This window comes from Colobus angolensis, unplaced genomic scaffold (assembly GCF_000951035.1).
Source record: "Colobus angolensis palliatus isolate OR3802 unplaced genomic scaffold, Cang.pa_1.0 Scaffold105, whole genome shotgun sequence".
In the NCBI taxonomy this organism is placed as follows: domain Eukaryota; kingdom Metazoa; phylum Chordata; class Mammalia; order Primates; family Cercopithecidae; genus Colobus; species Colobus angolensis.
This window is the reverse complement of record NW_012111475.1, coordinates 6109813-6122465: the sequence shown is the minus strand read 5'-3', so window position 1 is coordinate 6122465 and position 12653 is coordinate 6109813. Positions and strand designations below refer to the sequence as shown.

Below are 12653 nucleotides of genomic sequence, written 5' to 3'. Positions count from 1 at the left end.
TATATAATACTAAAGTGACATATAGGATAGGATATCCTTTGTCTTTGAGAAATAAATGCAAAATGTAGGAAAGTAAATTATTAACCCTGGTTAATCAAACAAGAAATTCAAAGAGTCTATTCCTGTAATGTAGTACTATTAAAAAACAAAACAACTTTTTCTGATTATAAAAGTAATGCTTCTCTTTGTAGAAAATTCAGGGAAAATGCAAAGAATAAAATTTTTAAATGACATCTAATCTGACCAGCTAAAGAAAACTACCAAAAAAAACCAAGGTTTCTCCTTGTTCTAGGAAGATAAAAAGGTTTAAAAAAATTTTTTTTGACATAGCTGAGATCACACTACATAAGTACATCTATATCTTGCTTTTTTTTTTTTTTTTTTTAAGACGGAGTCTTGTTCTGTCTCCAGGCTGGAAGTACAGTGGCACGATCTTGGCTCACTGCAACCTCAACCTCCCAGGTTCAAGCAATTCTCTTGCCTTAGCCTCCCAAGTAGTTGGGACAAACATGTACCACCACGCCCAGCTAATTTTTGTATTTTTAGTAGAGATGGGGTTTCACCATATTGGCCAGGATGGTCTCAATCTCTCGACCTCATGATCTGCCTGCCTCAGCCTCCCAAAGTGCTGGAATTACAGGCGTGAGCCACGGCACCTGGCCCTGTATCCTGCATTTTTAACTGAATATCATAATGTATGTATTTTCTCCTACCATTAAAAATCCTTGGCTGTATATAATATTCCATGGTAAAGAATGTGTAAAGCATAATTTATTTTACCATTTCTCTATTGTTAGACATCTGGGTTCTTTTCAATTTGTAGTTATTTTTAAATTCTTCAATAAAAATGAACAGCTTGTAATTAACATTATTTTTCAGTGAAATGGTACTTGATAGAATCACAAACTTTTTTCACAGAAAAAAGTACCGTATTCCATGTCATCTGCAAAGATGTTGCACATAAGTACTAGTTTAAGTGGTCCAAATGTAAAAATGAGAAATTACAACTATAATAAATCAGTTTCCATACTGTACATACATAAAATAACTCTTAGTTTAACTGACATAGAGCCTTAAAGTGGCATAACTACAGTAAATAATCACTTAATATGGATGATAGGTTCTGGGAGACCGTAACTTTAAGTGAAACAACATACAGCAGGTTTTTGAGTAACACTGTTTCCTTCAATGTTATTGAAAAAAATATTGAGGGAAATGTTTCACTATAATGATGAGTGGAAAAAAAAAATAGCTTTGGTATAAGTTGTTTCACTTAAAGTCACAGTTTCCAAGACCTATTCATCACATTTAGGACTTACTGTACTTTAAAAAATTACTGACAAAAAGTTGGCCAATTCTACACTATGCAATGTAAGAGTTCTATATATCTAGACATGCAATAATTGAAGTGTGTGATGATGAGGTCATGGTCAGAATATAAGAAGTGAAAACATGGTTTAGTTATTGAACACCTATAGATACAAGTTTGTGTCTATCACTATCAATAGGTAGGACCAACATTTTAGAAGCAGTCTAAATAAAGCACAGTGAATCCCATTCTATAAAACTTTTGTGAACCTGATTGGAGAGCTTACACATGTGACTCAGCATTGCTCCAATGTGAATAAATGAAAATTCATGTCATACACAAGTAGCAAAGTCCCCCGCACTATTCAACATGGTACTCGGGAGACGCTGGGGATGTTAACTAGTACATAAAACACAATGCTAACACTTGATAACTCAAACACTATCTAATTTCACAAATGGCCCCTTCTAACTGTTACACATAATTCCTAATGATTCTATTCTTTTTTTATTTTTTTCATTTTTTGAGACAGAGTCTTGCTCTGTTGGCCAGGCTGGAGTGCAGTGGCACAATCATGCCTCACTGCAGCCTTGACCCGCTGGGGTTAGGTGATCATCCCACCTCAGCCATCCAAGTAGCTGGGACTACAGGTGTGCATCACTATGCTTGGTTAATTTAAAAAAATATTTTGTAGAGATGAGGTCTCATCATGTTGCCCAAGCTGGTCTCAAACTCCTGAGCTCAAGTGATCCTCTTGCCTTGGCCTCCCAAAGTGATAGGATTACAGGTGTAATCCACTATGCCTAGCCTGTATTCTTAAAACAAAGCTATGACCTGTTGGTGATTCAAACTAATATGAGTCTGACATCTTCTGTAAAATGATACGTGACCTGTTCTTTTTGTTATACTAAGTGGTTTAAAATTAAGTGGCTTGACTAAAGAGACAAAATAATTAAATGTAACACATGATGCTTGATTGGATTCGTGCCCAAAAAGTGAAATAAAAATCTAAATAAATATTAGCAGCTGGGCGCAGTGGCTCACACCTATAATCTCAGCACTTTGGGAGGCAGGGCTAGGCAGATCACTTGAGGTCAGGAGTTCAAGACCAGCCTGGCCAACATGGTGAAATCCCATCTCTACTAAAAATACAAAAATTAGCCAGGCATGGTGGCACACGCCTGTAATCCTAGCCACTCGGGAAGCTGAGGCAGGAGAATCACTTGAACCCGGGAGACAGAAGTTGTGGTGAGCCAAGACTGACCACTGCACTCCAGCCTGGATAACAGCAAGACTCCATCTCAAAAAAAGTAAATTAGCAAGGTAATTTGAATATGAACAATGTATTTTAAAATACCATTATATCAACATTGACTTTACAGAAAAGTTGGTAGTCTGGGGTGATTTTGGGGTGTTTAACAATATTGTACCTCTAGATAACCTAGGAGAACAAAAAATCACCAGAGGAAATATTACTGTATAATATTTAATGTCAAGTAAGCATATTTCAAGTTATAAAATTATAACTTATTAAATTCTTAAAACTGTCAAACTCTGAGGTACCTAAATTTTTATTTAAAACCAAGCCTCTTTAGAAAAATTACAAAAACAAAGAAACTGTTCTATTCTAGTTTGATTCTTTATTTACATATTATGTATCTAGAAAATTGACTTAATTTTAGGGATATTCTGGACAAACTAATATATAAGCTTACCTTAACTCTCTGTAGGAAAATTGTAAACTTAGAGAAAATATCCTTGAGCAGATCAAACCACTGGGGAAAATTCAACATTCTCATCTGATCTGCAAGCCTAGAAAAAAATAATTCAAACAAAAATAATGATTGTCTCTGGGCCAATATAGCATCTACAAACTGGAAGAAATGATACTAAATACTATCTAGTGATAAAATGCAATTTTATCCAGATACCTAAAATGTTGAAGAGGTATATTACCAAAGAGTTATGGTTTATTTAAATATTTTTAAGATGGTAAGTTAAGTATATCATACATCAATTTCATATGAACAAGCTTTATGACCACTGAATGAATAAACCATAGAGAAGTAAGTGTGAAGATATACTCTGGAATAAAAACGGAAACACATCTCAGCCCAAAATTTCATAATCTGCTTTTCTAACTACAACTTTAAAAATATCATATGAGAGGTAATATGGCATGGTAGTTAAGAGCACTGGAGCCACAACACAATGCCTTGGTTTAAAATAGCAGCAGCTTATTGGAATTGCTAGCTATGTGGCTCTGGTAAGTGACTTAACCCATCCATGTTCCAATTTTCTCATCTAACATGAGGAAACTGAGAGAACCGACCTTATGTGGTTGTTGTAAATATTATGTGAGTTAATAAAAAATACTTAGAACAATGCATGACACATTTTTAAAAGTACCATGTAAGCAGCAGCTAATACTATTTTGATAGTTGACACAAATCATTAACTTCAAGGTGAAAAAAAGTAATACAAAATATAATTCATTCCCTAAAGATATTTTATAGTACCAAAATGACTTATTACTCTAGATTTTTAATAAATGCAGCTTCAGCTAAGAGTTTATTCTAAAAAGATACGACAACACTTGATATACAGGAAGTTCTCTACTTATACGGATAAAATTCCCTAGGGAAGAAGAAAAACTGACTCTCCACATCCATGGAGCTTCTAACAGTGTCCCAGTGACTTAACACTTAACATTTTCCAACCACTAACAATTCTCTCATTATTATAGTTGCTTCAGCTAATTCTGAAATTGAGTTTTCCCTAGGTAATAGTGTGGAAATTAATACTGCATTCTGTGAGTTTGGCCCAAGAAAGTTTCACAGTTGTACATATTGCTATTCATATCTAAGCCAGTTAAAAACATTTAAATATCCATATGAATAAGAAATTCAGTCATAAAATATTATCACTATTCTTCTTAAAATAATAGAATAGGAATTTTTCTTTTTTCTTTTCTTTTTTTTTGAGACAGGATCTTACTTTGTTGCCCAGGCTAGAATGCAATGACACAATCACGGGTCACTGAAGTCTGGACCTCCCAGACTCAATCCATCTCCTACCCTGGCCTCCTGAGTAGCTAGGACTACAGGCAGGTGCCACCATGCCCAACTTATTTTTGTAATGTTTATTTTTGGTAGAGATGGGGTCTCACTTTATTGCCCAGGGTGGTCTCAAATTCTTGGGCTCAAGCAATTCTCCCACCTCGGCCTCCCAAAGTGCTGGGATTACAGGTGTGAGTCAATGCGCCTGGCCAAGAATAGGAATTTCTAGGGTGAAAACAAAGAAACAAAAAAATACAAACATGGGCAACTCAAAATCACAAACTCAAACTTCTCAAAGCCTAAAAGTTGAATTTTAATTATATAGCTAAAAATTTAAACATAATACTTGCTATGCCCCTGTAATGAATTATCTTCAATTTCACCTCTCCATATCTATGTTCTGCCCCTCTCCATCCTGCTCTCTGCTCTGGGAAGCTACTCTGTGGGCTTGGCCCATGAGGAGCCCTTACGAAGACTGGAAGAAGTAAAGGTATCTACTCCTCTAGCTTTCTAGTAAAGGTACCTACTTCTCCTGTGTCTCTCAAGGGTTGCCTCAGGGTGACTGCTTCCCTGTACTCAAGGTCACAGCTTTTTAATCAACTACCTTCTCCTCAATTCTGTTAACCACTGTCTTTGTTCTGCACTGTCACTTGTGATTTTCCTACACTCTGCTCACACCTTAGTAAATAATTCCTTTACGAAATCTACTTCAAATTATTCTAATTTGCATGTATCACCTTTTCTGACTGATAACCACCAACCTATATATTTATACTTACTTCACAACAACATCTGTGTCTATTTCTTCTGTTTGTGAAACTTTATTAATCACACACTGCAAAATTCAAGAAAAAACAAAAACAATTTGATTAATTGTCTTTCAAATCCTAAGTATTCCATGTTCCATTTGTATATTAAAAAGGCCCTTACTATATGAACACTTTTCAAAAGAGGACATATATGTGGCCAACATAACTGATCATTAGAGAAATGCAAATCAAAACTACAATGAGATACCATCTCACACAAGTAAGAATGGCTATTACTAAAAAGTCAAAAATAACAGGTGTTGGCAAGGTTGTAGAGAAAAGGGAACACTTGTTATACACTGTTGATGGGAGTGTAAATTAGTTCAACCATTGTGGAAGACAGTGTAGCCCTTCCTCAAAGACCTAAAGACAGAAATACCATTCAATCCAGCAATCCCATTACTGGTTACATACCCAGAGGAATATAAATTGTTCTATTAATAAAGACACATGCACACGTATGCTCACTGTAGCACTATTCACAATAGCAAATACATGGAATCAACCTAAATGCCCATCAATGATACACTGGATAAAGAAAATGTGGTACATGTACACCATGGAATACTATGCAGCCATAAAAAAGAATGAGATCATGTCCTTTGCAGGGACATGGATGGAGCTGGAGGTCATTATCCTTAGAAACTAATGCAGAAACTGAAAACTAAATACTGCATGTTCTCACTTATAAGTGGGAGCTAAATGATGAGAACACACAGACACACAAAGGGGAACAACACACAGTGGAGACTATTGGAGGGTGGAGGGTGGGAGAAGGGAAAGGATCAGAAAAATAACTAATGGGTACTAGGCTTAATACCTGGGTGATGATATAATCTATACCAAAAAAACCCATGTCACACGTTTACTTATGTAACAGACTTGCACATGTACCCCTGAAATTAAGATTTGAAAAAATTTAAAAGGCTCTTACTTACTATAATAATTACTTTACCAGATTTTTATATCTTACGCATCTCTCACAGTGTTTGAAAAGCTGATTACAATTAGCCAATTAAATAATCATTTCAGAGTATGTTTGAATTGTAATAATATCGCCTACTATTCAAAACTGTTCAAAATCATACACCAGAAAAGTAGAACTATAATACTTAGGAACAAGGTGTAAGCCCCATATTAAAATCCCAAAAGAAATTCATATTGAAAGTTACATTTCCTTGTGATACATGCAACAGCTTAAAATTAAAAAATTAATGCTTAGATTTGAAGTCTGGGAATTGAAATATATCAGTTTTTAGAAATTGCTTAAAATATATATACAGAAAATTGTACAAATTATGTTTACAGCTCAATACTTTTGTACAAATGAAGTACATTTGTGTAATCAGAACTCAGCTCATGAAACAACCTTGCTAATACCCAGAGCTCCTCCCCTATTCCCTATCAGTTACTACTTTCTCCCAAAATACACTACTGTCCTGATTTTTAAACCATAGAATAATTTTGCCTGCATTTGAGTTTTACATAAGTGGAATCATATACTGTATACTTTCTGTGTTTGGTTTCTTTGGCTCCACATTATGTCTATAATACTCATTTGTTATTCTGTGTAATCTATTCATTCTCATTAATGTATAATATTCCATTGTATAAATACATCAAAATTCTATTTATCTTTTCTACTGGTGGTAGAATTTGGGCTGTTTCCAGTTTTTAAAATTACAAATAGTACTGCCATGAACATCCTCCTGCTGTATTTTGGTGAACTTATATACATATTTCTGTTGGGTGCATACCTAGGAACAGAAATGCTGGGTCCCAACATGTATGCAAAGCTGGCATTACTATGTATTGCCAACAATTTTTCAAAGTTGTTGTACCAATTTAAAAATACAGTGTTTTAATCAGTGCTTGAAAGAGGGGATGATTATAATTTTTTTGCTTATTTTATTTAACTTTTAAACTTATTTTAAACTTTAAAAACTCATATATGTACATTCAACCTTAATGATACTAATTAAGCCTAATAAATACAGTTAAAATTATGTTATCTTTTTTATATATTTAAAAACCGAAGTTCAGTGGATAAGATTTATCTGAGTAAAAAAAGTCATAACAAAGATCAGGGAATACTGAAAAACACCTGGATTTTAGTTTATAATTTCTTAGAGATTAGGATAAAAAGGAAATGAACATTTGTCTACTGCTAGTGGGAGTATAAATTGGTAAATCTTTTTAAATAGGAATTAAATTCTATACATCAAATAACTTAAAAATACTTTTCACTCTCTAACCAATACTTCTAGGAATCAGTCTAAGAATAAATATTCGTAAGTACGAAAAACAAACAAAATAACTTTATACCACAGACATCTGTCACAGTGCTATTTATCATATCAAATTAAAAACAATCTAAATATTAAATACAGAGGAAAAGTTAAGTAGATTTAACATAATGTTAATGGGACTTTACACAATCATTAAAAATGATGTTTCTGAAAGCTTTTATAATGAGAAAATGCTTACGATTCTAACAAATATATGTATAAAATCATAAACACATAATGACAACATAAGAAAATAAGTAACAGTCTACACACAGAAATATTCCTATAGCAATAATCTTTTGGCTGGTAGGACTATGTTTTACTTTCATTTTTCTATATTTTCAGTTTTTAGATAAATTAGCTATATTACTATTACACTATATATATTATTACTAGGATACATAAAAATAAACTTCGCAAAGGTTCCAGACCAAAATATATCAAATAAAAATGCATGATTACCTGTTTAATGATATTCTTTGCTGTAATAATCATTTTTTCACCATAGATTTCTAAAAAATTAAGTTTTCTTTGTTTTAAAAGTCCAAATACAAGAGATACCAGTCTTTCCTGTTAAAATAAAATGAAAGTATGTAATCTGACATTTTAAATAGGAAGTACTTTTACTTAGAGGTAGAAACATTCAGCATCAGGAGTTCTGTTTGATCCTCAGATTGCTATCCTACACAAAGTATTTTCTAGCAGCCTGAAAACCCCCCCCCACACAGCAATCTTATCATGAGATTTTTGGAGTCAGCATTCTAAAACAGATAAATCCTACCCCACCACAGTGAACCAATGAAGCTGGTTTTGAGGTAAAACAATACAAGGGTATTTTTTATTCTAGTTTCAACAAGTAAAAAATACCCTTCTCACACCCTGATGACCAATAAATACTCCATGGGCCCTGTGGTTTGTTTTGGGTTTTGCTTGTTTGTTTGTTTTGAGACAGGGTTCCACTCTGTTGCCAAGGCCGGAGTGTAGTGGGGTGATGACAGCTCACTGTAGCCTTGATCTCCCAGGCTCAAGTGATCCTCCCACCTCAGCCTCCCGAGTAGCTGGAACTACAGGCATGCACCACCACACCTGGCTAATTTTTAAATTTGTTTTGTAGACTCACTGTGTTGCCCAGGCTGGTCTCAGATTCCCGGGCTCAAACCACCCTCTAGCTTCAGTCTCCTACAGTGCTTGGATTACAGGCCTGAGCCACTGTGCCTTGCCCCTGTGCTTTTTAATGCATGGTCTAGAAGACTGAAATAATGACCTAGACTCTCTGTGGGAAGTCAACTGCTAACATGTACAAAAGTTTCTTTACTTAGGCGGTTATCAGGGTTCTGGGATTCTTTACTAGTTGTTGTCAGTGATTAACACTGAGAAGTTACCAGCTAAGTGAAGCCTGGATATTATGTATTTGTATATACATATATATAAAACATGCTCATAATAGGTACTCAGTAAATTTGAGTGATGGGTAATTACCATATGATAATGATCACTTTTTTGGTTTTGTTTTTTTTGAGACAGGGTCTTGCTGTGTCACGATCATGGCTCATTACAGCCTCAAACTCCTGAACTCAAGTGATCCTCTCGCCTTAGCCACCCAAGTAGCTGGGACCACAGGTGTGCATGCACCACTACACCCAGCTAATTTTTTATTTTTTGTAGAGATGGAGTCTCCCTATGTTGCCGAGGCTGGTCTCAAACTCCTGGGCTCAAGCAATCTTCCCACCTCAACCTCTCAAACTGCTGGGATTATAACATGAGCCAATGCAGCCAACTATGATCACTTTTTATAAAAGACAAGCTCCAACACTCGCATGCATGCACACAGAATATAAATTCATCCTATATCTGTATTTTTAACTCGGTCTGTAAGCTCATTCTAACTCTAATTTCTAATTAAGCTATACAATTATATTATTCTCTAATTCCATAGGATAGTGAACAATTATGGTGCTTGCTAAAGTCACATAGCTAGTGAAGGACTTCATAGGTCTGATAGCCCTTGAAATTTAAGATAATTTTGCTTCCTATAATCTGAAGAAAATGTATTCTAAACCAAGACTGTTAAGCAATGGCATCAACTTCATTCCACAGTTAAAATACATACCTCTTCTAAAACTTGACAGTCATCTTCCAGTGGTCTATTTAAGTCACTGTGAGAATAAGTAGAAAATTCTGCAATCATCATTTTATCTATCAGTTTTTCTAATTCACAAAGCTGTGATCCCAAATGCCTAAAAAGGAAGAGGAAAATGTTATATTTATATTCACTAAAAACTACAAATTCGCTCCACACAATCAAGGGAACTAGTAGGTAAAACTTTTCCAGCTGACAGTACCTGTGCAATAATGCAATGTTTTCAAAAAATTAAGTCCTTTAACTTACCAAACTAACTGCAAATATTTCATCTTCTAAATTCCATTTTTCTCTTTACAGTTGACCCTTGAACAACATGGGGGTTAGAGGTACCAAACACCAGTGCAATAAAAAATCTGTGTATAACTTCTGACTCCCCCAAAATTTAACTACTAATAGCTTATGTTGACCAGAAGCCTTACCAATAACATAGTCAATAACACATTTTTTTCTATACTGTGCATACTATATACTATATTCTTACAAAAAGCTAGAGAAAATATGTTACTAAGGAAATCCTAAGGAAAAGAAAATATATTTACTATTAAGTGGAATCAGATCATCATAAAGGTCATCTTCACACTGAGTAGGCTGAGGAGGAGCAGGGAGAGGAGGGGTTGGTCTTGCTATATTAAGGGTGGCAGAGGAGGTGGAAGTGGAGGCAGAACAGGCAGACACACTCAGTATAACTTTACAGAAATGCATTGTAATTTCTGACTTTACTTTTTCATTTATCTAAAAATGTTTGTTTCTATATGGTACCAAACCTTCTTCTACCATTTGCTTTAGTTTCAGTGCCCATATCATAGAAGAGTCCATGTCATAAAAGAAGTCAAAGGCAGTCTTGAATAACGCAAACTCTGCTGCCAGACTGTCTAATGTCATCTTGTTTTCTGGCACTGCTGCTTCTATATCTTTTTCCTCATTGTCTGGCATTGGTTTGAGAACACTCATCTCCATCAAGTCATCTTCTGTTAATTCCTCTGGTGTGGTATCTATTAGCTGTTGAATTTCTCCAAGATTCTTATCTTGAAATCCTTCATTCCTCACCGATTTTTGTCACATTCACAATCTCTTTCATGATCTCCCTGATCGTCTCACAGCATCTGCACACAGTTTTCTCTAACAGGAATTTATTGTTTTGGGCTTTATGGTCTTCACAATTTTTTTCTGTAACAATGATGGCATCTTCAATGGTGTAATCCTTCCAGACTTTCGTGATGTTCTATCGGGGTTCTCTTCCAAGGCACTGATAATTCTTCCTGCAGAGTAGTGTGTGTAATGAGCTGTAAAGGTACTTATGACTCTCTGATCTAGAAGCTAGATTAGAGATGTTGTGTTTGGGGCAAGGAGACCATTTTAATGCCTCTGGTGTTGAATTCATGGGATTCTGGGTGGACAGGGCCATTGTTCAACACCAAAAGAACTTTAAAAGGCAGTCACTTTTTGGCAAGGTACTTATTGATTTCAGAGACAAAGCATCAATGGCACCAATCCAGAAAAAGCGTTATCCAGGTCTTTTGTTGTATAAGCAAAATACTGGCAGCTGTTATTTATCTTTTCCCTTTGAAGCTTGTGGGTTAGCAGCTTTATAGATAAGGGCAGTCCTGATCACAAACCTGACTTCATTTGCGCAAAACAGTAAGAAACAGCCTATCCCTTCCTGTCTTAAATCCTCGTTCTCACTTGTCTTCCTTACTAATAAATGTTCTTTGTGGCTTTTTTTTTCCAGAGTAGGGCACTTTTGTCTGCATTAAAACCTTTCAGGTAGATATTCTTTCTCCTCCATTATTTTCTAAATGGCGTCCAGGAACTCATTTGCTGTCTCTTTGTCAGCAGAAGCTGCTTCTCCTATTATCATGACTTTTCTGTAAGCCAAACCTCTAAAATTATCAAACCATCCTTTGCTGGCATTAAGTTCTCCAGCTTTAGATCCTTCACTTTCCTTTTGCCTTAAATTATCATTTGATATCTTAGCTTTTTCTCAAATAATATTAGAGTCTATAGGTATGCCTTTCTCATGGTAAGCCTGCACCTACATAAAATCTGCATTTTCAATACTGGATAAAAAGGTACTTGCAAAAAGTACAAGGCTTTTGTAAATGCTGTTGTAGCTAGAGTGAGGACTTGACAACTTTTTTTTTTTTTTTAAACAATCGTGGGCAACCACAACTGCAGACCTCAATCTACTATACACATCAAGGAATTAAACTTTTTATTGTAAATGTCATCACTTCTCTCTGCTTCTTGGGAGTACTTCCAGCATCACCAGTGAACTTAGTTTGGGTCCCATGGTGTTATTCAAGGTGTACAGCATGTATTAAAAACAATAAAAACATGCAAAAACTGTAAGAGATCACCTTTTACTGTGATACTCCATTTACTGGAGAGAGGAACTACTCAAACACAGATGACTAGCATCACTTGAGCTCATCACAGTAGCAACTGGAGGTGGCTACGAAATTATTACAGGGGTATAATATGTACCAAAGTTTTTTGCAGGTATGATTTAATATTGCATGAATGGGGCCATGTACAGTCTGTAAGTTTTGATAAAGTTTAACTTTTTTGACAAGTAATTATGATATAGTTTATTGTTTTCAATAAACTATATGTATATGCTAGCTATTTCAAGATAACATGGCTTTAAATCAAATGATGAACGTTTAAAAAGTTTGAACTCCTAAGGACATACATTGTTTTGAAGAATTTCAGAAATTAAAACAAAAATCTTCCTTTGTCTTCTAAATAAATATAAAATCCCTTCTTCTAAATAAACATAAAATTCAGTTGTTCAGGGTACTATTTTGAGACACTTCAGACCTAATGTTTTTAAAAAATTACAAAAAAGCCTTTTTCTCGTTCTAGGTAGAGCAATGGTAGATATAATACTATTGCCTTCTGACAAAGCTCTTCCGAAATTGAAAGACTGTTTACCTACTGTAGGAGCATTAAAACATTTGAGAGAATGGTATTCAGCAAAGATCACTATAGCAGGAAATCATTGTGAAATGTAAGCTTCTTTGTTCATATTTGATTATTGTCTGT

General features: G+C 34.9%; 1 protein-coding gene across 3 annotated transcripts in view; it reads right to left on the bottom strand.

Annotated features, from left to right (window-relative positions):
* Positions 1–12653, bottom strand: part of VPS54 (vacuolar protein sorting 54 homolog (S. cerevisiae)) — a 105128-nt gene that overhangs the window by 50943 nt on the left and 41532 nt on the right. For 2 of the 3 annotated variants that reach the window (XM_011944623.1, XM_011944630.1), the window contains exons 7-10: positions 9576–9702; positions 7928–8035; positions 5148–5203; positions 3025–3121 (exon numbers count right to left, since the gene is read on the bottom strand). In XM_011944623.1, the coding sequence (XP_011800013.1) occupies positions 3025–3121; positions 5148–5203; positions 7928–8035; positions 9576–9702 (388 nt within the window). The remainder of the gene's footprint in view (positions 1–3024; positions 3122–5147; positions 5204–7927; positions 8036–9575; positions 9703–12653) is intronic. The other variant, XM_011944635.1, reaches the window with a different exon arrangement.